The sequence below is a fragment of the Stegostoma tigrinum genome, chromosome 25, assembly GCF_030684315.1.
Source record: "Stegostoma tigrinum isolate sSteTig4 chromosome 25, sSteTig4.hap1, whole genome shotgun sequence".
Classification (NCBI taxonomy): domain Eukaryota; kingdom Metazoa; phylum Chordata; class Chondrichthyes; order Orectolobiformes; family Stegostomatidae; genus Stegostoma; species Stegostoma tigrinum.
The window spans coordinates 17,709,604-17,736,886 of NC_081378.1; the positions used below are offsets into that span (position 1 = coordinate 17,709,604).

Sequence of the window (27,283 nt, forward strand, 5' to 3'; positions counted from 1 at the left end):
TTACTGTGTAAGTATCATTGGTTGATGTTCTTTGATTTGCTGAATGAATGTACTGCCCTTTGCAATGATTTACAGACAAAAAGGTGCCAGATATTGTTACTCACTCAACGTAAGGCAACATAGAAGCACTCCAGTATCTCTAGATTAGAAAGGGTAAAATCAAACTGCTGGACAGGGAACATGCAAACAGTTGGGACATCTTCCATGCTGAGATAGCTGCAGATATATATTGTGTGAGCACACCAATAAGAGGCACAAGTGAACTAAGACCCCTAATGATTGCACTGGAATTTGAATGTTATGTGAGGGAGCAATTTTGGGGGAGACAATGGTCATGTCGCCAGACAGTACTCAAGGGACCCTGACGAGGTGGATTCAAATTCCATTATGTCAACTGATGAAATTTTAATTCAGTGCCTAGAAGTCAGTGGTGAGTGGTGTTCCACGGGGCTCTGTCCTTGGGCCTCTACTGTTTGTAATTTTTATTAATGACTTGGATGAGGGGATTGAAGGATGGGTCAGCAAGTTTGCAGGCGACACAAAGGTTGGAGGTGTCGTTGACAGTATAGAGGGTTGTTGTAGGCTGCAGCGGGACATTGACAGTATGCAGAGATGGGCTGAGAGGTGGCAGATGGAGTTCAACCTGGATAAATGCGAGGTGATGCATTTTGGAAGGTCGAATTTGAAAGCTGAGTGCAGGATTAAGGATAGGATTCTTGGCAGAGTGGAGGAACAGAGGGACCTTGGCGTGCAGATACATAGATCCCTTAAAATGGCCACCCAAGGGGACAGGGTTGTTAAGAAAGCATATGGTGTTTTGGCTTTCATGAGCAGGGGGATTGAGTTTAAGAGTCGTGAGATCTTGTTGCAGCTCTATAAAACTTTGGTTAGACCGCACTTGGAATACTGCGTCCAGTCGTGGTCGCCTTATTATAGGAAAGATGTGGATGCTTTGGAGAGGGTTCAGAGGAGGTTTACCAGGAATCTGCCTGGACTGGAGGGCTTATCTTATGAAGAGAGGTTGACTGAGCTCGGACTTTTCTCATTGGAGAAAAGGAAGAGGAGAGGGGACCTAATTGAGGTATACAAGATAATGAGAGGCATAGATAGAGTTGATAGCCAGAGACTATTTCCTAGGGCAGAAATGGCTAACACAAGGGGTCATAGTTTTAAGCTGGTTGGAGGAAAGTATAGAGGGGATGTCAGAGGCGGGTTCTTTACAGAGAGAGTTGTGAGAGCATGGAATGCGTTGCCACTAGCAATTGTGGATGCAAGGTCATTGGGGTCATTTAAGAGACTGCTGGACGTGCATATGGTCACAGAAATTTGAGGGTGCATACATGAGGATCAATGGTCGGCACAACATCGTGGGCTGAAGGGCCTGTTCTGTGCTGTACTGTTCTATGTTCTATGATTAAATCTGGAATCCAAAGCTACTCATGTGGCTCACAGTGAATGTAAAAGTCCTTCTGGTCGCTTGGGGAAGGAAATTGGCATCTTGGCCAATATACCATTTCAGACCAGCAATGGGGCCTCTGAACTGCCCTCTCCAGCAATCTGGCAAGTCTGGACACTCCAAGGACAGTTGGGGGATGCACCAACAATTCCTTGACAGTGATGCAGTCCTTTCATGAAAGAATAAAGAAGAAATGAACAACCAATGAAATATTTTTGTCTTCATTTTGTAGTCATTAAATTGTTTGAACTGGAGCTATTTTTCTAAATTGTGCCCACTTTGAACATCACATGTTCCTGGCTCAAGTATGGATTGATCAGATCTTGAACTTTTTAAAAAATAATTATCCATTCCCAATAACCATTTCACCTCTACTGCGCATTGCTAGAGTAGTGGTCTTCTCCACTGTATCCCGTGCATTTCCTGAGGGATCCTTATTCATCTTTTAGTAGATTGGATCCATGAACTTTCTCAGTCAGCTCTACTTTATTTAATATCAGGTGAAGATTATCTTGAATAAAAAGAATTGGGTTCGGAGAGAGTTGCCACTTAATCCAGGATATCAAGCTTGTATAATATTAATTTTGCCACTGTAAGTTTTCCATTTTGGCAAAATAATTTCTTACTGTTTAAGAGTTTATATTTCATTCAATTAAAACTTGTACCTGGGTGTACTAACAGCAGATTTGATATAAATGGATCACATCACATGCTCTTTTGGTGAAAAGGCCTTGCAGCCAATATTCACTTGCCTCAGTTCTTTTTCTGTCTTCAGCATTGTTATTCATTGGCACTGTGTAATACCTTCATCAACTAATCTATCGCTGCACAACAGGCTGCCAGCACTTTGAGAAAATGTAATGTTTTGTATACAACTCTTCAAAATTGAACATTGAAAGGTTAACATTCTGTGAAATTCAGAGTGAAGAAGTTTGAACAGGGTTACTTAATGGGTTCAGTGTTTGCGTTTTTTCAAAGTTAACAAATTATTGTGTAGTATAAAATTATCTCAGTAAGGGAGTGGAAAGATGCGGTTGTTTGCTCGCCGAGTTGGTGGTTCTGTGGTGTGCAGACATTTCATTACCACTTGAGGCAACATTGTCAGTGCAACCTCTAATCAAAGTGTTAGTATTCTACACCATTCTGAATTTATATGATCCTCTGGTGTGGTAGGTCTTGTCACTTTTTGGTTTCTGTTTTTCAGCTGCAGTCTGCATGCAATCTTTTTCTGTGTGTTTGTTAATGGAGTTCCGTGTTGAGAATCAGGCCTCCAGGAATTCACTTGCGTATCTGTTGTTCACTTGTCCCAGTGTACTCGGTTTGGCTCAGTCGAACTGATGGCCTTCATTGTCTGTGTGTATTGAAACAAGTGAACATTGGCCGTGTCTTTTTACTGTCAGCTGGTGTTTGTGTTCCCTGGCCATCAGTTGCCTCCCCATTTCTCCAGTGTAATGTCTATTGCAGTCACTGCATGGGATTCTGTATATCAAGTTATTGTCAGTATGGGGTCTATAGTCTTTGATAGCATTTGGCACAATGTTGCTGTACAGTTGCACAAAATCATGATCCTTTGCGGCCTAAGGAGTCTGCTTATCACTTCTGGTATATTTTTGATGTAGGGCAGGTTATTAGTTTCTTCTGTTGTGCTGTGTCCTCTGACTGTTGATTGTTTTATTGACATTGGCGAACAAAGCTGCTTGGGTATCCATTGTTGGTAAACATCTTATACAGATGTTCCTCATCCATTCTCTGGAGTTCTGGGATGTTGCAGTGTGACCTGGCCCATTTTAAATAGTATCTTAATGCAGCTGTGTTTGTGCATTGAGGGGTGGTTGCTATTGAACTTCAGGATTTGGCCCGTGTGTGACCTTTCTGTACACAGTTGTTTTTTTTCCTGTTTAGTGAATTTTTTGCTTACGAGGATGCCGTTAACAAGTTGATGGGTTTCTTTTACTTTTGTGCATTAGATTATTGAGTATGTTGTCCATGTAGCTTAGGCACAGTTTCGGTTGGATTATAGGAAAGGCAGTGTGTTAGACTGGACTTATGCCTCAGAACGCCCTTCGCATCCAACGGCCAAATAGACAAACAGATCAACGGCAAAGCAATGGGGTTTCACTGCAGAAGCAGTGATGTGGAGACTGGAACACACGGCCTTTCCCATAATCCAAACAAAACTGTGGTTAATATTCGTGGATGATACATTCGTAATAATCAAATGCACAAAGGTAGAAGAAACCTACCAACTTGTTAACAGCATCTTTGCAAGCAAAAAATTTACTAGAGAGGAAGAAAACAACAAATAGCTTCAGTTCTTAGCTGTAACAGTCGAGAGACTAACTAACGGCAAATTCCAGACCCCAGTGTATAGGAAGGCACCACATACAGACGAAATCCTGGACTTGAATAGCAACCACCCCTCCATGCACAAACAGAGTTGCATTAAGACACTACTTAAAACTAGACACATCCCACTGCAACATCCTCGAACTCCAGAGAATGGAAGAGGAACACCTGCGCAATGACAATGGATACAAAGAAGTTTTGTTTTGTCGCTATCGGTGAACAAACGACAATCAGAGGACAAGGTACAACAGAAGACACGAGTCACACTTCGGACATATTTTTGATGTAGAGCAATGACGCCAGACTCGTTAGACAGATTGGATCATGATTGTGCACAAACCTACATCTATTGCGTCAAATAGTATCAAAGATTAACTGACGACAAACCCCATACCGACATTAAACATGACTAACATGATGTACAGAATCCCTTGCAGCAAGTGCAATAGACATTACATTGGAGAAATGGGGAGGAAATGATAACCAGGGTACACAAACACCAGCTAGCTATAAAAAGACACAATCAAAATTCACTTGTATCGATACACACAGGCATGAAGACCATCGGTTTGACTGGGACAAAGTGTGTATGCTGGGGCAAGAGAATTTCTGGAGGCCCAGTTCTCAACACAGGACTCCATTAACAATCACCTGGAAATAGAATCCACATACAGACTGCTGCTAAAAAACAAGCGGAAGTGACAAGATCCACCATCCAAGAGAATCACATAAATTCGGAATGGAGCAGAACGCTAGTGCTTCGATTAGAGGCCGCACTGATGATGTTGCCTAGGATGGCAACTAAATGTTTGCACACCACGGAACAAGCAGTTTGGTGAGCAAATGAACAACCACATCATCAACCTGAGCTACAAATTTCTGTTAAGACCTTGAGTGGAAAGATATTATTTTTTAAAGTAGTACCTATTGGCTGTGATAAGAGGTCACAACCAAGATATGAGGCAGAATAATGGAACTACAAAAATGTACAGCATAGTCATGTGGCACATTGTCTACCTCTACGCTTTTGCTAAAGAAGTCTGAAACCAATCCCATAGCCTCCCATCTGCAAAGCCTTATATTGAAGGTTAACTGCTATTGAGCTGAAATGGCCTCTCTCATTCACTTGAAATAATACTTGCATGAAGGTGGCAGCACAAGACTGAGTGCTGCATGATCGAGAGCTCAAATTCAGGGACTTATTTAGTGAGGGATAAGATACTATTCTGGCCTTTGAACTAGAAAATCAGTGGTCCAAGAAAGACAACCCAAGACAGCAAGATGTGAAGTCTGGAGACTGGATTAAGATATACAAGTAGGTAATTCATTAAATTTTAATCAGTTTAAATTGGTTTAAGGTGGGAAGATATAAATATTATATTTGATTTATTGTGGAACTAGTTAACAATCACTGAGTTTGTTTTAAACTTGCAACCTAATTAATTGCATTTTTGAAAAAAGATAAAGTAAGCATCTGCAGCTTAAGGGATTTTCAAGTTCATGAACTTAAGCTTGAATGTGGATACTGTAATCCATCAAAAGATGGAAAATTTACCTGTTCATTTGATTCTGTGTGCAACGGTGTGCTCTAGATCTAGCCAGAGAACAGGCTTCCATAAATCTGGTAATGGATATTGGGACCAATTTCAATAAATGACCTTGTATTTCCTAATAATGATCATTATATGGTAGACCCTTTGCATTCAATTTGATGATGCAGCATTTACACATGAAATTGCAGTTGTCTTCAGCCTAAATGCAGGCAGTTACAAGTGTATGAAGACAGAATTGATCGACTTAGATTGGGAAAAATAAGTTTTAAAAATAACCTGGCAGAGAGGCAGTGGCTGCCATTTTCGGACATCTTTCATAAATCGACAAAGATATATTCTATTGAGGAAGAAAGACCCTACCAATGAATGCGATATCTGTGGCTCACTAATGAAGTCAAGAACGGTATTAATTGGAAGAAAAGATGTAAAATGCTTGAGAAATTAGTGATAAGACACTGAATAAGACAGACAAACTAAGACATTTCTTCTGGAACATCGTCAGTCTTTGGGACTGCCTTTCGCAGAGAACAATATAGGCTAGGATAGATAGACTATTGATTACTACTTGGGTTAAGGGCTGTGAGAGGCAGGCTGGAAAGCAGAGTTAAGATCACAGTCAGATCAACTGTGAATTTATTGAGGAGCAGAGGAAGCTTGATGGGCCACATGCATTCAATTTGTCATTTTTGTGTACAACGGAATTTTTTGACAGTTGTAAGTTGGCAACCTCAGTGTGTAACACTTGAGCTGAATTTCCCCATATGATGAGTCATCAGATGAGATTATAGAAACGGATGTCATACCGTACGCGGTATTCCTAGCATTTACCAATGTGATCCCATCTTAGTTTGCCATCAAAAGGAAGAACATTGGCAGGCCTACCCCATGTCACTGCCTCTAGGATTTAACCCATAGTAGGAAGGGCCTATGCTTAAGGGAGATTACTCTCCTGACCGCATGGAGGTCAATTTTTTACACCTGGTACCATTACCAGTCAATTTATAAATACTACCTCAAATCTTATTAATTGTTTAATGAGGAGAGGTTGAGTAGGTTGGGATTGTAATAATTGATATTTAGAACTGGGCGAGTCTTCGGGGGTTTGACTGAGTAATTGCGGAGAGGTTGCTTTCCTATGTAGGACAGTCAAGAACCTGTAGATGTAATTCCAGAATAAGGGATCACATGTTTAAGACACAAATGAGGATGTGGAATCTTGTACTGCAGAGGGCTGTCAATGCGAAACCATTAAGTGTGTTCAAGACAGATCAATTTACAATCAGTAAGGGAATCCAGCTTTAGAGAGAAAACTGTAAAGTGGAGTTGAGAGTTATCAGAACAGGGATGATTTTGTTGAAAGGCACAGTAGACTAAATGGGTTGAATGGTCTACATTTGCTCCGATATCATTTTTGATTCCTAAAAAATAAGAAATTCACAGAAGAAAAAGTCAGAAAACTTTAAGCTTGTGGCCTCGAATGAAATTGAAAAACTTGGTATTGATGGTAGGGTTAAATATGAATCTATTTTAAAGTAAATGTGTACCATTATAATATGTCGATTGCAGAAAATAATTCTTAAACTGGATATTGTATAGACAGCAAAAGCTTTATAATTGAAACCTGAGAAACTGGAGTAAGAGAGATAATGGGAACTGCAGATGCTGGAGAATTCCAAGATAATAAAATGTGAGGCTGGATGAACACAGCCGGCCAAGCAGCATCTCAGGAGCACAAAAGCTGACGTTTCGGGCCTAGACCCTTCATCAGAGGGTCTGATGAAGGGTCTAGGCCCGAAACGTCAGCTTTTGTGCTCCTGAGATGCTGCTTGGCCTGCTGTGTTCATCCAGCCTCACATTTTATTATCATTAAACTGGAGTAAGAAATGGGTTATTGATAGATTACTGTTGTGTAGAAATGTTGCCTTTTTCCTTATTGGATCAGCCTTCTCCAGGAATTCTTCCTCAAGCCTTTGTGTTGTATCCTGTTTATATCACACATTTCAAAATGAAATGAAGTTAATTAGGTAAAGAGGTAGAATGGCTAGATATAATGGTGCACTGTATTCCTTTGCATAATGGTTTCAGCACAGCTGCAGGCAGTGCAAGTCCTAATTACTTTATTGTGTGTTGAGGGCTTTGAATGTTAATTTGTTTTGAAATGAGCATTCAAAGTACATATCTGAAGAAATGATCTGTTCTTTACTGTTGCTGGATGACATGGGAGTATTGAGTAAGTGCAGGCCAGAGACTTCAGAGGGTCTATGATTCTGTGACTGAGATAAGGGGGCAATTTTTAGTAATACAAACATAGAAAACAGGCATCTGTATGTTCTCCTGTGGTGCAAAATAAACATGCTCTATTACTGTAACAATAAAGTAAAATGGAAATTTTCCATGTCCTTATTTATTTTCTTTTTCATTGACTGGTAAAATCTCTCTTAACGTTGGAGTAGATTTTTAAAAAAAGAAACAAATCCAAAAAGAAACAATCAAAAATTCTAATGGCATTCTCTGCATGGACCACTAAACGTGTATACGTTAGCCATTCTGTTTAATTATTTGCCTTGGATGCTTTCAGTTTTAACTCGGGTAACTTCTAAAGAGCGACTTTAATTTTCAGATTTTCCAGTTTTCAATAGTAGAGAAAATTGTAAATGAGGGATCTGCTTCTGTGCTGTATTACTTTTTCTGTTAAATAAAGTTGACAGAAAAGTGTGTAAATTGCCTATCGAAACATTCCATTTGGGCTTTAGTTGAGTTGCTCAAAAGGACCTTATTTCTAATTTTATCCATGCATCGTTAAAATCAGAGTAATGGGATTGATGTCTGTGAAAATTTATTATGTGATAGAGAAATTCAAATTATTGTTGCCCAATCTGTCCATTAAATTGAAAATCCAACAGTTACATAAAAATTGGAAGTATTTGCATTAGCTTAGTCTTCACAGTAAAACTGAGACCTCTTCAATTATTGGATGTCCGCTTGTCAAACTGTTTATTAGTAACAAAATTATTTTGCATACAAGATTTGAAATTAAACCCAATCCTAAATATTTTTCACAATTTCAAATTTTCAGTGGCTTAACTTTTTGAGTTAGAACTACAGGTTCTGGTGAGCATCTATTTGTTCTCCAAGTATTCAACCTTTAAAGTACTGGTAGACCATTTGAAGGAAAACACCACACCTTAGCCTGTTATCAGCTGAAATAAATTGATTATTTTGCCTGTGTTGTAATTAAATGTGAACAGCCTGGTTTATTGTCCTACCTTTCTTGTCTTTTGATTTTCAGCAGGGAGAAGCTATGCCTGAGATGTTACATTTATTGAGGTTGTAAGGTAGTGAACAGAATCAAAAAGGGAATTGTGATAGTACTTGGCAGGTCTAGCAGATTTAGATTATTTTGTATAAAAGGTAATTTGAAAACTCAAGAATGACTTCTTCAAACAGTGTGATTCAAGAGAGATGCAAAGTAAAATCTGGTTGCTTCTGAAATCTGCAAGTTGACTTAAGTTTTTTGTTGTTGAATTAATGTGGGAAGATTGATCACCCTCATTTGTGATTATTTTCTGATTTGATGTGAAACTGCAAAAATCATTTTGCAGAGTCTGGAATCCCCCTCAGAATTGGAACTGTATGCATTCAAAATATGGGTTTTATGTTCTATTAGGTGTCTCACTTTGCAGATGTCTTATTTTCATTGTTATTTCTGATAACGTTAAGTCTGTTTGTGAAAAAATTAGAGCTGATTACCTTGAACTAAACTGTATACTTCATGTAATTTTCTCCCTTTATCCCCCGAATATAATGTGTTTGACCTGAAGTTCATGGTAATTGTTTGGCCAGTGTACATATTGCTTTAGTGTACGAAGAGTGAGCAAGCTTTATGTCGACACAATTTATTAAATGAGCACAGTATTAACCTCATTAATGTGTAGATCATGATGGAAAAAAAAGTATTATTAGGACAAAGGACGATCAATTGATCATATTGTAGAATTGGGTACTTCCATTGGTTTGTGACCACATTTATGGATTTGTTTTATTCAACTGTAATCATCGTATTTATTTGAAGAAATGTGGGGTAAGGCAGCATTGGAACTGCTTGGCCGCTCAGTGATGAAATGCATCGGTGCTGAGTCATGTATGTTGGGAAGTTCTCAGACTTGATCACTATTTTAAATGAAGTCACCTCGGCTATGGTAGCAGTAAAGCTACTCACATTAATTATTGATTTTTGTATTACCAGACAGGAAAGAAAAATCAATATTGCTCACTGTCCAGCAGCTTCTGGTAGATGTTTGAGTTCAGCATGACAGTGATGTTTTTGTAGTTGAATTGGTCGGAAAAGCTCATATAGGCTGCAACTGAAGAATGGCATTTTGAGTGAGGCACGTTAAGGATCAACCCCTGCAGCTGAATGCATCTGAGTCATCTCCGACTGGTAGCATTCAAATCAAAGCACTTTTATTCCTTTCATTGTATCTGTGCTGTATGCTTATTACGATACATTGGCAAGGCACAGGAAACATGAGCATATTCGTGATAATGTACCATGGTGTGCAATCTTGATCTCTTCACCAAAGAAAATGCTCACAGGAAATGCAATGTGCACTTTACAATTGAAAGCATTTGAACTACAAACAGCAGAGAATTAAATTGCGGTCAGTATTTCACATATGCGGTAGGGGTAGTTCTGATGAACAAATCAAATTCTGTAGATTGAAATCGAGTTCCTATAACTCACCCTAGAGTGGGAGTTAACATTTGTCCACGAGATAAAAGGCTGGCCTTTGAAGTATATTGAGCAGAATATGCATATATATGTTGTATATTGATGTGTGTCTTCCCTTTCCTCACCCCTTCATGAAATGTATCTCAAACTAAGATTGTTGGTGGTACTTTTGCTGCTGAGTTCCCCACATGAGTAGGTCAAAACCTGTGTCTTGTTGCTTATGCTGAAGCACATTTGTTCTGTGTTTCTGCAGGCAGAGGAGGAATTTTAAACATAAACACAATTCCCTAGTAAAGCACTTGGGAAAAACTATCAGGGGTTTAATCTATATTGCATTCTGTTTCTTAACGGATTAATATTAGATATCTTGGAACTGGTCTTGACCTTAAATGTCCCTCAGTTGGAACAGCTGCTGTAGCTCATCCAGAGACTTCTGTCAACTTAACTTTTTATGTTCCTTTCAAATTGTTTTAAACGAAAATAAAAGCATCTTTGATATACATTTGGGTTATATTCAGATGCTCCATTTGCACCTAATATTAGTCTTTCTTCTTTAATTGAAAGCTAAAGAATTTTATCTTATGTTTGTCCCTTTATAAAAGGTTCTGTTGTGCATTTTAAAACTCCTGTTGTGCATTTTTTAAAAGTTTCCTTTTTATCTTAGCTGCACAAAAATAATGAAGTGAACAAAAATGCACCATAATTTTTTTCTATTTTTGAAAGTTTGAACTTTGGTTCCTTCTTATTAAGATGTCAGAGGTAGTTTCTTTACTCAGAGTAGTAAGGATATGGAACGCTTTGCCTACAATGGTAGTAGATTCGCCAACTTTAAGTACATTTAAGTCGTCATTGGACAAGCATATGGACGTACATGGAATAGCATAGGTTGGGTGGACTTCAGATTGGTATGGCAGGTCGGCACAACATCGAGGGCCGAAGGGCCTGTACTGTGCTGTTATGTTCTATGTTAAAGGAGATGTCTGTTATTCTTGAGACTTTTTTCTTTATCATTCAATACCATAACTCATGAGTAAAAAGCTTTGAAGAACAACATACAGCAAACAAATTGTTTTAAACATGTCAATGTCAAACATCATGTTTTTAACCTCCGTCTTTTAAAGGTTAGATTTGAATTGAATTTATAAACATGGCACATTCCTGAATTTTTTTCAAGAACAGTTTTTAAGGATTATTTTCCATATGCTTTAACCATGATGTTTTGAAAAAATATAGCTGGGATACTTAGTGTGAACAAGTTCTTACTATGCCTTGCATTTTCCTACAACATTACAGATCATTATTTCTGGCATTACTGTGATGAAGTGAGTGTGTGGTAAGTTATCACGCTGTTAGGAGTCCAAAACGGAAAATGATAGGCCTTAACAATGTTATGACAGCAGAGTTTTATGGAAACTTCTGTCTTTCATTTCTGAGGATACTAATTGGAGTGTATTTCCACTGCTATTGCATGTCTGGGTAGACTTTAGTTCTTCACCTTAGCCTCAAAATTGATTGTTGCCAGGTCAGTCAACTTGAAAAAGGCACATTGAAGTTAAACTAAGTTTTGCCTGTCACGATCCCATAAATTTTCCACTGAATAGAATTCTGGAAATCTGAGCAATCTGCTTTCTCCATTGCAAAGACCAGTTGAGGCTGAAGGAAATAAAAATGAAATGCTAAACAGATTAGGGAAATGATAACAGAAGAATCAAAGACTCAGTATGTTCTTGGTGCTTATTTTAAAAAACACCCTGTCTGTAAAGTATCCATGTTGGTAGGCTCAGGTTTGATGCAACTTTTCGACAAGATGCTGTTAACTTTCTTAAAATATCAATCAAGATTATGGTTTGTTTTTGATATTTGAAATTAATTTGGTCAGATTGGTGTGCCACACAAACATGGTGAAGAATTCAAGTGGAATGAAAGTATTAATCCTGAGTAGCCTTTCAGGTAAGACCATTACTGCAGATGAGATAGCATAAGTATTAATGGGTAATGGGTAAATGGTGAGCTTGGGACTGGTGCCGGAAACACTTCCTTAGACAGTAATCATCTGCTTGGAGTAATCACATGGTAACAACGTGGAGGCAAAAGAGTCTTGTGATGACTCAGTTGGCATTTGCATGCTCTGATTGGAGAAGAAGGGTTGAAATGGTGTGAGGTAGTTTCTCTTTTATCATTGCAGTCTTTCTTTTCATGCTTGTCTGATTTCTTTTGTTCAAGTTCGTAAAACTAAGTACAGAATATAAAAGTCAGCTTCCCCCCTCCATTCATATTTTATCTCTCTTGGACTTATCTTTTGTGTCTTGCTCATTGCTTCATTATACCAGCAAACTAGAATTGATCACTAATATACAACAGATGTGATGCTTGCACACAAGTTTCAGATCAGGATTGCTTGATCTCAGTATGGGTTAGATGCTCTGAGATTTTGAGAAATTACGGTCATTTACATTTTCTGTGCTCTTTTTGTATAAAAAAGCCTTTCTAAGCACTACACAGAGGAAAAATACAACAGATCATTGTTGCGTAGTACAAGATGGGATTCTGAATTATTACTTACAATGAACATAAAATGGCAAAGTAAACTATCAAACAGAGAGAACAGGATTACAAGGGTTTCAGAAAACTTCATTAATTGATAAAAATCTAAAGTGGCTGTCTGCACGAGTTGTAGGTCTAAGGATGAGCAAAACTGCTAAAGGTCTGATGAGGAAGCACCGGATTCGCAACATTAACTCTGCTTTCTCCTCACCGATGCTCTAGACCTGTTCAGTTTTGCCAGAAATTTGTTGTTATTTTATATCTGCTAAAGCTTTGTTTCTTTGCACACTTAGAAGGAAGCCCCGAAACTTTGCTATGCACCATAAAATTTAAAGGGTAAACTGGAATGTTGGTGTGAAATTAAGATTATTATGGGTTCTATATCACAGTGTGTGCCTATGGCTCCATAAGGAAGACAAACACTATTTTCTTTGGCACTTGACACAAACTCCATCCTTCTTGCTAATAAATATCTGAGGCTCAAACATACTGTTTGTCGATTTAGCAAATTCACCAAAAGTATGGAAAACAGAAAGGTTCATGAGGCTGGATGAGATAGGATTGAAGGTAGTTCATGTGAAGTACAAACACTCAGATAAACCATTTTACCATTATTACTGTTGCTGGATTCTGTATTAATAATCTTCAGGATTGCCATTGACCAATCTCTTAACTAGACCTGACATCTAAATTGTGTGCATGCGAATTTTTTTTTTATTTATTCATTCACGGCCATGACAAAGCAGTCTGCTTGATTGGCATCCTATCCAGCTTTCCAACCCTCTAATCCCTGTCACTTTGAACAATGAGAGGCAGAGGCATTAGAATGCCACAGTCTGCAAGTGCCCATTAAAGCTACTTAGCACCCTGACTTGGAATAATATTGCCATTCTTTCTTTGTTGCTGGGACTCTTCCTTCACTGTACTGTGGGTGTAAGTACAAAACAAGAACTGCAGCAGTTTCCAGAAGGCTGATGACCATTCCCTTCAGTGGGAGTGTTAGGAAGGTTGTGGGTTCAGGTGACACTCTAGCACCTGAACACACAACTCCAGGATGATATTGCAGTGCAGTGGAGCAGCTGCTGCACAATTCAAAATGTATTATTTCATGTGATACATTTATTGAGACCTAGTCTGCCATTCTAACTGAACATAACAAATGTGTGGTATTGCTATGAAAAGAGCCGTGAAATTATCCCAGCTTCCCAGATAATATTAGTCACAATCTCACTAACAAAACAGGTTATCTAGTCGTAAATGAGGTCACTGACTATGGAAACCTAAATCTGCATTGCTGTATATCCTACAATACAGCAATGACGACGGCATCTTTGGAAATCTGGCATGGTGAAAGGTACTTCCTCTCACTCTGTCTGTCACACGTGCACACCTCTCTTTTTTTTAAATTCTCCCCCCCCCCCAATGCCATTCCTCCCTACTTTATTCATTTTCTGTCTCTGTCTCTTGTCCATTCTTGTTGCTCTTCTCTTGCTCCCCTCCCTTCTATCTCCCTAAATCTCACACCCCCGACTGCCTTTTCTAGTCCTTACACATTAAGTACACATTAAGTACACATTTTGTGTACTTAACTGTCAGTCTTGTTCCCCAAATGTATCTCCCAATCACCATTCATTTGTCTCCTTGGGCCCCTAAACATCCCTTTCGCCATGCCTGAGTCCATCTGTCTTTCTTTGTGTCATAATACCCCTCCCCCAAAAACCATCTTTTTTCATGCCTCTGACATTTATTTCTTGCCCTACTTATCCATGATCGTCTATTTTGCTCTCCAACCATGTCTCATCCCCCGATTTTTTTCTTTCTTGTGCTCCCTGACCATCTGTCTCATCCCTCCAGATCAATTATCTCCCTCTCATCCACTTACTCACTAATGCCCCCTCTGTCTTTCTCGCTCTCTCCCTACCCCGTCCCTTCTCTCCCTCCCCATCTTTCTCTATCGCGTGCTGCCCCTCCCCCACGCTCCACCCTGCCCTGTTCCCTGTACACGCACTTGTGCTCTCTTGCCACCCCCTCTCCTCCCCTCCTTATCTCTGCCCAATTTCTCTCACGCCCTATTTCTCACTCCGTTGTCTCCTCCTTGCCACTGTCCCCCATCTGTTGTTCCCTGCACTGCACCTGTGTCTTGATCTCATCCCCTCCCTTGACACCCTGCCTCTCCATATCTCTCCTTGCCCACTTTTCCGAAACCCCAATTCTCACGCTGCATCATCCACGCTCTTCCGCTCACCATCCTCCCTTTCCCCAACCTTGCCTCCCCTTCTCTTGTTCCCATGGCTAAGGAGAAAGGGATGAGAATAGTGTCTTTCGATTTTATTCTTGATGAGCTGCTTCTGTGTGCTATGAATATAGGTTTTACTGATAGTTCAGATAACTCATCGGTACTTAGGGAGAATGTAGTGCATTGCTGCCTTGTACTCTACCAGGGTTAAAAATGAATATAATAAAATATTTAATGCTGTTTTTATGGTTTTAACTTTTTCTTTCACTGAAAGGAGACATCACATGAATAAAGTTGGAAATGTATTTGAGAAAAATAAGAAAAATTAAAAACAACTCATGGCATAGTTAGAACCTTACGTAGAGAATTTAAGCCTTCTCTTCAATGAACTCCATCACTCTGTCTTGCAGAGAAAATAACTGATCGGAAAGAGAATATGACAGTACAGCATCTCCTGTGTTTGGGAGTACAGACAGGATATTCTTCCTTTTCTCCTTTGCCCTTCCCCACACACAATGCAGCCTGACTACACCTGAGCAATATGGTTGGCTATTGAACCAGTATACAGATTTATGTGAGTACTCACTGTATTCATGTAAATACTATGTAACAACTGCATCACCAATTTGTAACCCAGGGTATGATATTTTTGCCTAGTAATCAAACAAGTGTCACTAAAACAAAATGCATTATGAACAAGACATAATTGAATGGAATGTCGAAGTAAATCTCGGAATCAAATTTGAAAATCTTTGGAGGAAATCAGCCAATTTTTTTTTACTTAAATGAAGTAAAGTGAAAATCATGTGGATGAATAACAAATTAAGTAACAAATCACTACAGATTCTCTACAAATTAATGTAAGCCAGCTGTGTACGGACTCCTTGACCTAATGAGAGAGTCACTGAAATGAAAAGCCAAACAAATGGCTTCCTGTGCCTGGTCTGGCAGAATGTGATGCTGCAGTAAGTCCAGTACTGGCAAGGCAAGGACAGCTGTAGATCATGCAGTGAGTTTCAAGCTATTCTTAAAAGGAAAATCATTTTCAGTATCCAAGAAATTAAATACTCAATATTGATTCCAAAACAGAAGGGGCAAGCCAGTCTCTCAAAAATTCCAGGTTGTCATGCATTGAAGGTTATATCACATTAATATATATTGCAGCTACTTCAGAGGTGTGTAATTGTTTTGAAGCGCCCTAATTGTTTTAAAGCCTTTCTACAGAAATTCATGATTGAAAAATCAAAATATCTTGTACATATTTTGAAGATTGAATGAAATTGTGTAAACAATATGCTTGAAATGAAGCACACACAAGAGAAAACTTATGATGAATTTCTCATGTCTTGCTTGCAACATAGCGTTTATCTCTGAATCTTCTGAATGCAAAAATAAGTTGACAAGGGCAGTCAGAGGTTCTTGTTCATGAATCTCTGCCTCTTCTATCTGTTTCTGTACCTTTTGCCTATCCTTTCAAAACGAAGATTAGGATTAGACCTTTGAACACACAGTTTATTTATATTAGATGCTGTCAAAAGATTGAGATAGGCTGACAATGCATTCTGTTAACTGCTAATGTAGCATTTGGGGGAATACTGTAGTTACCATCAAAGAATAGTTGGGATTGAAAGCACAGAATGTCCTGTTGGCTGTTACAAATTGCTTATATTTTATAAACCAAAACCTTTTAAAATCTCATTGAGCAGATTGATTTAATTAATTTGGAAGAATCTATGCAACCTAAACTTGGGATTCGAAAGCTTGCTGATCTACCTAAGCTCCTGCTTCCCCAAAACAGTCAAATTAAAAAGTTAATCCATCGTTTTGTTGCCCTCCCCAACACTCCCTCCACCTTTTAAACTTAATTGTTTTACTAAGCTTTTAGTCACATCTTTTAATATCGTCCATTGATTAGCTGTCAAATCTTTTGCATCTGATTACTTTTTTGAGAACTACTGTCAGACAATTTCCCTTTTACTGAAAGAATTTGATGAATACAACTTGTTAAATACAGCATTGACTTTAAGCTTGTTGCATAGTGAAAGCTATTTAACAGGCAAAAGTCATTTTAGAAGACTATTTTTCAAAAATCAAGTAGACAAAATTCTATACATTAAGTATTACTAAACCACTACTGGTCTCACTTCGGTGTGCTTTATTTCTACTGTTCCGTACATTTTTTTTATCCATTGCAATCCCTCCCTACACCCTGCCACTTTTTAAAAATAGGGCAAATATTTGTGTAATGGGTGGTTTATTCTTCTAGAACGCTAAGGTTGCCAGGGCACTGGGGTGCATAGACAAATATATAGATGTCTGTTTTTAATGCCCACATTTCAAATCCACTTTCATTCTTTGTTCTCTGAATGTTATCTTTGATCAGATGTAGCAATGTGATTGCTACTTTTAATTTGCAATGAATTATCAATGTCAATTAATTCACAGTAAAGGCCATTAGCACCTACATACTAGTACAGCTATCAGCTGCTAATGTTAGCGATTAATGTTCTCGAGTATGCTATGCTGAAGAAGCAGAACTTGAGCTGATTAGAGTGCTTGGTGCATCAGCTCCCAGTACCCCACCACCTGATTTCTGCATAAAACACAATGGCATATTCATGATTACCATGCAAGACCAATCATTGCTTAATCAACATTGTGCTTGTGGACCTAATTTAGTAGTTTAACACTTTATTTCTTTTGATGCATGTCTATTGTCCTATCCGCCAGTGTGTTTATGAAACAGCAATTCTGTTTCAATCCAGTCAGTCAACATTTAAAAAGGCATAATTAGCCAGCCAGTGCTCTATGCGTGCTAATATTGGATTAGCAGCACAGTCAGCAGATGGATTACAATAGTAAAGTTCAAATAACTTTTACAAGAATAAAGATTGATATCCATACATTACAGCAATTGGCGCAAACCATTGAGTTTTCTGATTCTTAGTCCAAAGCAGACGTGAGTTGAGGGATATATCATTTAAACCATTGATGTGTCCACAGTTTTAAACCTGAATTTTCTAACCTTGCCAAGTAGGAATGCTTTTTGTAATTTTCTTTATGGCTATTGTTTTCAAAATGATACATTTTTCTCCCTGCAAATATCCCCACCACCTCTAATTTCCAGGTACTGAGGCACTGTATCATGTTTTTAAATAAATCACTGGCAATGACAGAAGATCAGTAGAAAATTTTAATATCGTGTCAGTTAACCTTTTCAATGCTAAATGTCCTTCACAATGTGCAATTGAACATACTGCAGCTGGAATCTGCCAACAATAAAACAAAGTACTTATGGTGAAAAGTAGAATGCAGGGTTTGAGAAACAGCCAACATTACGTAATGTTTTATAAATCATTGTAGCCTTGACAAATGCATTCTATTCTTGTTGAAGTTGTGAAAGGGTTACTGCTTCATATTACGCCCAGATTCTCCCCCTCCTTATTCCCTTACTTTGGGTTTACTGCAGATATTTTCAGAATCCTGTGTCAGCAGTGGTTTCTGAAAAGTTCCACACTGCCTTTCAGATCAACTAATGCTCCCCTGTATTCTTCCCATATATATATCTATCTATCTATACACACACACCACGCGCGCGTACACAATTTGCATCTAAAAGCACAATTGTGTCTTACAGTAATTAGCAGACTCATCCGCAATTCCACCATTTTATAGAATTCACAGTAACGCTGGATGCAGAAGTGTGTGTTTGTACAGATACATAGGGTTGTCTTGTAGTGGAACGAACCATCGCTGGTTTCACCTGGATACAAAGGTTGTCTGGTGATTTTTCTTCCATTACAAATTAAATGAACGCTTCTCAAAAAAAAATCCCTTTTTTATTGCCTTTTTAACATTTGGCACAGTACAAATTGGTGCTTTTACAAGATAAACCTGTAAAGTCTGGTATTGGGCTTAGAAAGAATTTCCATATAAATATGTTTTACTGCATCCTCATAGCATTGGCTTTAAAAATTACAGAATGCCCTTTTAAATTGGTTCGGCCCCATTTCTTTTCCCCAAATCATGAAAGCATCTTGCTTAGTCTCTTCTTAAACATAAGTTACAGGTTAGAAAATAGTTTATTTTATTTTTATATATATATATATATATATATATATACACACACACATATATATATATATATAAAATCATTTTTTTAAATCAGCCATGGTTGCTTTGATATAAGCATATACAAGAAAACAGTCTGAGTTTTGCACTTTTTACAAAATTCTGACTTGTGCATTCTATTGCATTTATATAATATCACAGAAGTCAGATCTGAGTCTCCTGAACCTTCTCCTTGGTATGTGTTTGTATAATAAAGGGCTCAGGTATTGTAGTGTGGAGCGAGTTACCCAGGCTGTTCTCTGTCCAGTGAGCCCCGTGTGCTGGTTTGTACGTGCTGTAGTTCATGTGGTCGTGAACTGAGGGCACTACGACTGCTCCTTCTGATGGTGTGATGTCCTCGCCCACATTAATGATCTCTATAGTCCTGGCTGCCGCCACCGTGCTCCGTTGTTGATGTCGTTTGCGAAGTTTGTAAAACACTATAAGCATGGCAGCTGCCAGCAGCGTCACCGCCACGAAACAGCCGATGATGATTTTCGTGGTTTTCATAACCTCATCTAGGCTGGTGCGGGTCGTGTCCATGGTGGCCAGCGTGGGGATCACTGGCACCGTTTTTGGATTTCTCGCACTCTGTAACAGCACTGTGGGAGTGGAGATGAATGCTGGCTTGTAAGTGGGTGGGGTCGACAGAAACGGTGGTACTTTAGTCCTAACGTTGTCCGGCGTCGTTTCCACGGTAACTGTTGAAAAGTAAGTGTAATTTGATGTGTTGATCTCTGCCATGCTTACTCTCAGGAAGGCTGATGCATCAGCCTTTCCTTCCACATTGGTGACCATACATTTATAGGTACCAGCATCTGTTATTAAAACATGCATGAAGTATAGGGTTCCATTGTTAAATACTGATATACGCGGATGTGTCGATCCATGACTCAATACCGTGTTGTTCGGCAATAACCACCTGACGGATGACATGGAAGATGTTCGACATTTCAATTTGGCCGTTCTCCCTTCAGAGATGTTTAGGTTTTGTGGCGGTTCCACAATGACTGGCCTTGAGCACTGTAAAGTGGCCTTGTCTACTTCGGTCAAGTATTTCCCCCTCATGTGAGCTGGGGAATGGCACCGGCCACAGCAAGTAGAGTTTGTGGGGATGTACTCCCTCAGCCACCAGGCAAGCCAGAGAATATCGCAGTCACAATTCCATGGATTATGATGTAGGTGCAACTCCACAAGGTACTTCAGTGGTGCAAACAGATCATGTGGCAGCGAAGTAAGGTTGTTATGGGCCAGATTTAGCTCCACCAATGCAGTGAGGTCATCAAAAGCATTTCGTTCAATCAGATTTACTTGCGAGTTCATAAGCCAGAGCTTTTTTAGTGACTTTAGCCCCTGAAATGATCCTGGTTTAATTGCTGGGAAGTGGTTGCTAGACATTTCCAATTCCTCCAGCCTCACCAGTGGTGAGAGATTAGGCATATCCCTCAGATTACACATCCCTAGGTTAAGGTATTTTAAGTTAATTAAGCCCTCAAAAGCACCATCCAGGATGTACTCTAATTTTCTAAGCTCTCCCAAATCCAGACGCAGCAGTGATGGCACCCTGTTAAAAGCGTATGATGGAATGCTTTCAATGGGGTTGTTCCTGAGCCACAATTCACGCAGCTTTGAAAAGGACTCAAATGCGCCACTTGGTATCACAGTCAGCCTGTTCTCAAATAACTCCAGTGTGTTAAGGCTAGTCAATCCATTAAATGCACCAACCTCTATTTGCCGGATCGAATTCCGGCCGAGTTGCAAGACCTCCATGTGGTACAGGTGTCGGAATGTGTCTGCCTTAATGAGCTGGATATTGTTCTCCATAAGGTTGAGGTACCGGGTATTAGAAGGGATCCCTTGAGGGACCTCTTTGAGACCACGGCGAGTACAGACGACTTTGCTGAAGTGATTACTGCAGGAGCAGATAACTGGACAACTCTGTTCTCTGTTTGACGCTTCGCACACACTCCACATCCGTACCGTGAGGTAGACGAGAAGAACCAGGGCAGCATTCCAGGTGTGATGCACAGTTACCTGCCACAAGAGATTCATGATGTGGCACATTCATAATTCACCATAGTCTGGGTTCGGCACTGATTTGAAAATCGGCTCTACCCCGGCACAGCAGGCAACCAGTGCCTTTAGCCATCGACAATGAGAGAGGGAGGGGAACGGGGTGGGGGAAAAGAAAGATGCAGTGAGGACGGCCTGTCACACCTACCTCTACAAGAGTGCAGTTCCTTTTTTTTCTTGCACTAGATACTAGTGCTATTTTTCCTTCATCATCCTTAAATTTAAAAAAAAATCACAAAATGGCTCCTAGTAAATCCAAACAGTAGAAAGGACCAACAGAGGTGAGGCCCAATCGGCTATGCAGGTGCATGCATCCCCTCTACCCCAGAGAGTGGCGCCATCAACAGTCGTGGTGTTTGTCCTCTGAGTTGAGAAAGCTGTTGAGCAAGCTCCATCGCTCGTGTAGAATCCAGGCAATGCGAATTATGTAGATTTTTTTTGTTGTTTATTCCCCACCTTTTTGCTGCTGCAGTCGATCTTTCTTTCTCAGTGTATCCACGCTCTCTAGTCTGTTTCACCCTCTGCCAAGATCGGCTGATTTAAAATCAGCTATGAACAGCACATTGCAGTCAGTAGCTTAACTAGCCAGTTCTCCACCAGTAGACGCAGCAGCTGCAGGCTGCCTCCCGCACAGTTAGCAATAATCCGTTGATTGCTCCAAGGGGAGGGGGGGAAGCGACTGGTGAAGGAGAGATTGCTGGAGAGCGCTCTCTTTCTCTCACTGATGAAATGGAAAGCTTCAGTGATGAGCTTTTTATTTTGGCAGAATCAGCATCACAACAGAAGGAAAGAAATCTCTCTTCTCTTCCCTGTATTTCATAGGGTATCCTTTTTTGTTTTGAGGTAGTGAATTGTGGCAGCTTTTCTTTTTAGCCTTTTGTCCCGTTAATAAGGTCTTTGTTGGCTAGTGACTGCAACAGCTGCAACAGGAACCTCTGTCCGCCGGAACGTTTTCTTTCTTTCTTCGGTCATTCTCGCTTCTCCCTCTAACAGTGTTGCAGACAGCCACACAGGCTGCGCTCTCATCTCTTTGTCCTTCACTGAACGTGAATGTATTGCTGACGCATGTCGTAATAAGCAGTACATTGGTGTGATGCAGTACTCTTGTATGTATTGACAAACCCCCGCGTCCCTGACCTCCCCAACCCACCCCACTCTGTTCTCTGGGGATTAATTATAAAAGCCTCCAGGAATGCTTCCTTGGTTTTGGTGGCAGATATTTTACGAGCACATATAAACTCTGGTAGGTTCTGTCCCTATTGCTTCATCTGTTTTAGTTTCTTCAGAGTGCCTTTGATGTGGCAACCTACTCTTTGAAGTAACCAGATGTGTAGCTGTGATTTAAGCCAGTTTACTGTCCTGTGATTCCGTTGGGATAAATATGAATAGATGTTTCGGCTGCTGGAGGCCGGCAGGATGCAATTGGTCAGCTGGCTGCAAGTGTTACGTCATTCCTGTAGTGCTGAGTTGGCTGCTCTGACGGCAAGGCTGTCTGTTGGGAGTTCAGAGAAATATTCTGCCTGCATCGCAATGGAGAGGGGGGGGGGGACCAAATTGGAACCCTTAATTCTGTCCGATTTAAACACAATTCAAATACAAACTACTCCTTCAAATTTTTAATGTTCCTCTCCTTGCCTTTTCATTTTCTTGCCTAATTGGATGATCAGACTACTTGCTACTGCCATTAGCCTTGTGTGATTTTAAATATTGCGTTACGATCATATAGTTGTGGATCAGCTATTCCATGCCGCATCTTTTTTTCTACTGAATCCTACTGTAGTGACCGCTGTGTTTGTACTTCTGTTTGTGCACGTTGAACTGAGGATGCGATTTTTTTGACTGGCGACTCCACATCCTACATAGAATGAGATTTATTTATATTTTGAAGGAGATTTAAAGATCCATTTAGAAGACTTCCCTCACTAGGGGACTGAGCACTTTGTCACTTTTTTTGGGTGAATTATTGCTGCCCATAACCCTTTCCACCCACTACCCTTTTAATTTGGGTGAAGATGTTTGGTCATGATTAGAAAAATGTCACGTTGTCGCAATAGTGATATTGCAGTGTGCAGAGTTTTAAATTGGAGCTTGATTGGTTCAAATTCAACAACAATTGCTCAGATCCTCCAGTTCCCGGATAACCTTCAAGGTGCTGTTGAAGATCTGCATCAAGACAGAGTGAAAAGTTCCAATGCATTTACTACATGCAATGTTGAAACTCAGCTAGGCAAATTACCTGGTGCTTGATAATCCTCATCTCCTTCAACAAAATCGCCAACTATTAATTCAATGTTTGAGGCTTCTGACTGGCTTAGTTGAACAGATACCCAGGAAAGGTTGGTCACATGAAAACCTGTCCTAACTCCTGGCAAGCTGGTGACGTCCCAGTGATTCATATTTACGCCCTCCTTGACATCTGCGTATCTACAGCTTTAGCCCCCACCTACTTGGTACCTGAATGCATTTGTTCATGTGGCACTTCACTCCATTAACCACTCTGTCAGCATGTTCAAAATCTGCTTGAAACTTTTAAATCATTGAGCACAAAAAGTAGTGTTGAAGAAAGGGGACATGGCTTCAACACCAATCCAGTCTATTGGTAGCTGTAAGGAATCCTTGCCTGGACTAGACTGCTTCAGCTGGAAAGTCTCTTGAACAGGAAGTTCATACTGAGAACTCCTCAAAAGGTAAGTGTGCATTTTTAAAAATCTTGTCTGGGGTCAGAAATAAAGTTTTTGATGCTGTCAGAAGATTTGGACCATTGCTTTGTTGTTGTATGCTTATTGTCACGAAAACCCGACCAGTGACTGACCAGTTTCTTTCAGTGCCTTAGACATCAAATGTACGTGTTTACCTGTCAAAACTTTCGTGTAGGAAATGGTTTCTGAGTGACAACAAAGCCTTGAATTAGTATTGCTTGTTAAGTTTTGGAAGCACAGCTATCAGAAGAAGCGAAGATTCCTGCTGGATGTTGCTACGCTGAATGAAGTTACCGGTTTAAGCAGAAGTTAGTCTCCCCTCCTATAGAAAAAGTTTGGAACAGAGGAGCAGGACTAAGCCGTTCAGACCATCGAGCTTGCCATACCATTCGATATGATCTCTCCCCACTCCTCCCATCCCGTAACTGCATACACTACAGTAATGACAAATCTATGAATCACTTCCTGAAACTTGCTCCAACCATGAGCCTGTATAGCCCTCAATGGTAGAAAATTCCAAAGGTTCCTGACTGAGTAAAAAAAAAACTCTAATTTCATACCTAAGTGGCCTCCCGCTCGCTCGCCCGCCCGCCCGCTCATACATGCACATGGTCACCCTTGTTTGAGACTCACCACTGGAGAAACAGCATGCTTGCGTCTACCCTGTCTATTCCCTTGAAGTATTTTGTGGCTTTTATTGAGATCACCTCTCATTCTTTGAAATTCCAAACAATACATGTCAAATTTGCCTTATCTCTTCAGAGGACTGCCCTGCCATCCTGGGAACAAGTCTGTTTTACATTTATTGCACTCCCTCAATAACAATATCTTTCCTGAGATAAGGAGACCAAAACTGAACACTCACTTCAAGTGCCATCCAACTAAGCTCTTGTACAATTGAAGCAACACTTCACTACTCTGGTACTCAAATCCTCTTGCAATAAAGGCTAACTATTTTTTATTTAACCCAATTTTTCTAATTAAGCTGCTCAGCGATTAGCACCTCCTGGAGCAGGTGGGGTTTGAACCTGTCTCTCCTGGTCAGGGTTAGGGACAGTACCACTGCAATACAAGCATTCTCCCAACAGCTTACTGCACCTGCATGGTAACCTTAAGTGATCTATCAATAAGGACACCAAGGTTCCTTTGATATGTCTACACTTTCCAACCTTTTACTGTTGAAAAAATATTTTGTACATCTGTTTCTCCTACCTAAGTGTATAACCTTAGGTTTTTCCACGTGATATTCCATCTGCCGTTCACTAAGCATGTCCAAATCGTTAGTCTACATCATCTTCACTACACACATTCCCACTTAGCTTTGGATCATCTCCAAATTTAGAAATGTTATGTTTGGCCCCCAACTCCAATTCATTGATATATATTGTGAAAAGCTAGGACCCAATTACTGATCTCAGAAGCCACAGCTTGCTAATTTGAGAATGACCTGGTGAACAAGCAGCCCAAGAATCCACCAGCAACTGGATTCAACCTGTATGGCAGAGGGTTATCACAAACATCAATGCTCTTTAAAGTGAGAGCAATTCCCTATTTGTTGAATCTTAACACCACTGCAGTTCATTTTATTGTACAATGGTCTAATACAACCGTGAACTACTTGGTAAATCTTGAGTACTGCTGACGGACGACACATTTTTTTGAAGTTTGAGGAACACAGCAGGTCAGGCAGCACCAGAGGAGCAAGAATGTTGATGTTCTGGTTAGGAAAATTTTCTGAAGAAAGGTCCCAATCCAAACATCAACTTTACTGCTCCTCTAATGCTGCCTGACGTGCTGTGTTGCTGCAGCTCCACACTCTGTTGTCCCTGACTCCAGCATCTACAGTTTTTGCTATCTCCTTTTGTTGAAGCTTTACATCTTACATTCATCAGGACACTTCACAAGAACTCCTATTAATGCTGCATGACAGGGGACTAATAATTGATTGGCAAATGGACTCTGATACAGGCTTTGCCTTGGGGAAGATACTAATTATATTGGTTTACACTAATTGTTCAAAGCACTGACCTGAGAAATGAACCGGTGAGTGGCAGTTTTGTAGGTAGAAATGTGTACTTGTTCTTTCTGTGTGCAAAGAACAGAGTACTGGGAAACTCTGTACTTGTTGTATACTGTAATGATATATTGCTTCCACTTCCAGAAGTCACCGTTTTGCATAGACCTCAAAAGTCTGTAGCAGCAAGAACATTTACTGGGGAATGTTAGCTTCCATGTGCCACACTGCAGGTCTGACTGACAGTCCTGAAATGGTTCCCAGCATCTTTCCTCGCATGTTTGGAATTATCCAGTAAAAGTTACCTAAGCGCACACTTGCGACTATGTTTGATACTGTGATCAGAGGTAATGGGAACTGCAGATGCTAGAGAATCCAAGAGCAGCTTGGCCTACTGTGTTCATCCAGCCCCACACTTTGTCATCTTATGTTTGATACTGTGTTGAGCTTCACAAGCACAGGCTTCGATATGATCAATACCTTTCTTGTTGGCAACAGGCAGAGGCCATGCTGTTTGATGCAATCCACAAGACTTTGGGACAAATGTCTTTGTGAGGCCAGGTATTGTCAAAGGCCTCTCCAAGACACAGAAATTCATATACTACCTTATTAAGGTGTTCAATGGACAAAATGTCTCTTTGGCAAGACCACAGCACTCTGTTATGAACACTACTCGAGTAAATATTAATGGGCACATTTTTCATAACATTGCCTCTACCAATCAGATTGTACCTGCCAACCAGTCAACAGTCTCTTCTCATGGAGTGTAAATGTTGATTTCCCCTTGATTTAGTCCTCTTGAGAATTGTCCTGATGAGTTCAAGAAGAAAATTTACAGCACATTGTGTCTTTTTCAACAATACTCAAGTCTGTACTACACTTAATTAAGAACAACTAAGGGCAGTGTATGTCTGTGTCTATTGTACTACAGCAAAATCATATGGGAGTGTACATTGAGGCACTTTGAAAATGCTTAGAGTGCTGTTGCTGGCTATGAAGTTAGCTTTCAGTTGATGCTGTTGTTTTGAGCTGCCTGTGTTGTACTGTGGTGTTTCCTGGTCCAAATGTGTAAATAAATACTGTATGAGTGTTCTCAATGCTGATATCTAGATACAAAGGCCTTGGTGAATTATTGGACATTTCTTTGGCTGTAAATATGACAAGTTTCATCAAAGGGTTAAAATATAACACAGCCATGAATAAATCCAATGGGAAGCTCAGGAGAAACTTCTGTATCCAGAGAGTGGTGAGGTTATAGAATTCTCTCAAACTTGGGGAGTAGCTGTAGCAAATAGAATTAATGTATTGAAGGGGAAGTCAGGTAAACCCTGAGGGAGCAAGAAATAGAAAGCTATTTTGAAGAAGTTCAGAAGGAGGCTAGTGAGGAGTTGGAGCACCAGAAGTGGACCTGATGGGCTGAAATGCTTGCTTCCCTGCAGAAGGTACTGTATAATTTTGAACCCAGCGATTTTATTTATCTACAGATCCTAGCCACTCGCCTTAGGAGGCTTTTTTATTGC

The 27,283-nt window shown here is 40.0% G+C and overlaps 2 protein-coding genes across 2 annotated transcripts in view; one reads left to right on the top strand and one right to left on the bottom strand.

Moving 5' to 3' along the window:
• The window catches only part of snd1 (staphylococcal nuclease and tudor domain containing 1), an 879,367-nt gene that overhangs the window by 423,121 nt on the left and 428,963 nt on the right, over positions 1-27,283 (top strand). The gene's annotated exons all lie outside the window — the stretch shown is intronic.
• LOC125463137 (leucine-rich repeat-containing protein 4) lies at positions 18,075-22,103 on the bottom strand. Its single transcript, XM_048553926.2, has one exon. It carries the CDS (start codon positions 21,039-21,041, stop codon positions 19,143-19,145), a length of 1,899 nt encoding a protein of 632 aa, XP_048409883.1. The 5' UTR covers positions 21,042-22,103; the 3' UTR covers positions 18,075-19,142.

Coding starts and splice junctions, on each gene's coding strand:
- LOC125463137 (XM_048553926.2), bottom strand. CDS start 21,041: ATGTGCCACATCATGAATCTCTTGTGGCAGGTAACTGTGCATCACACC.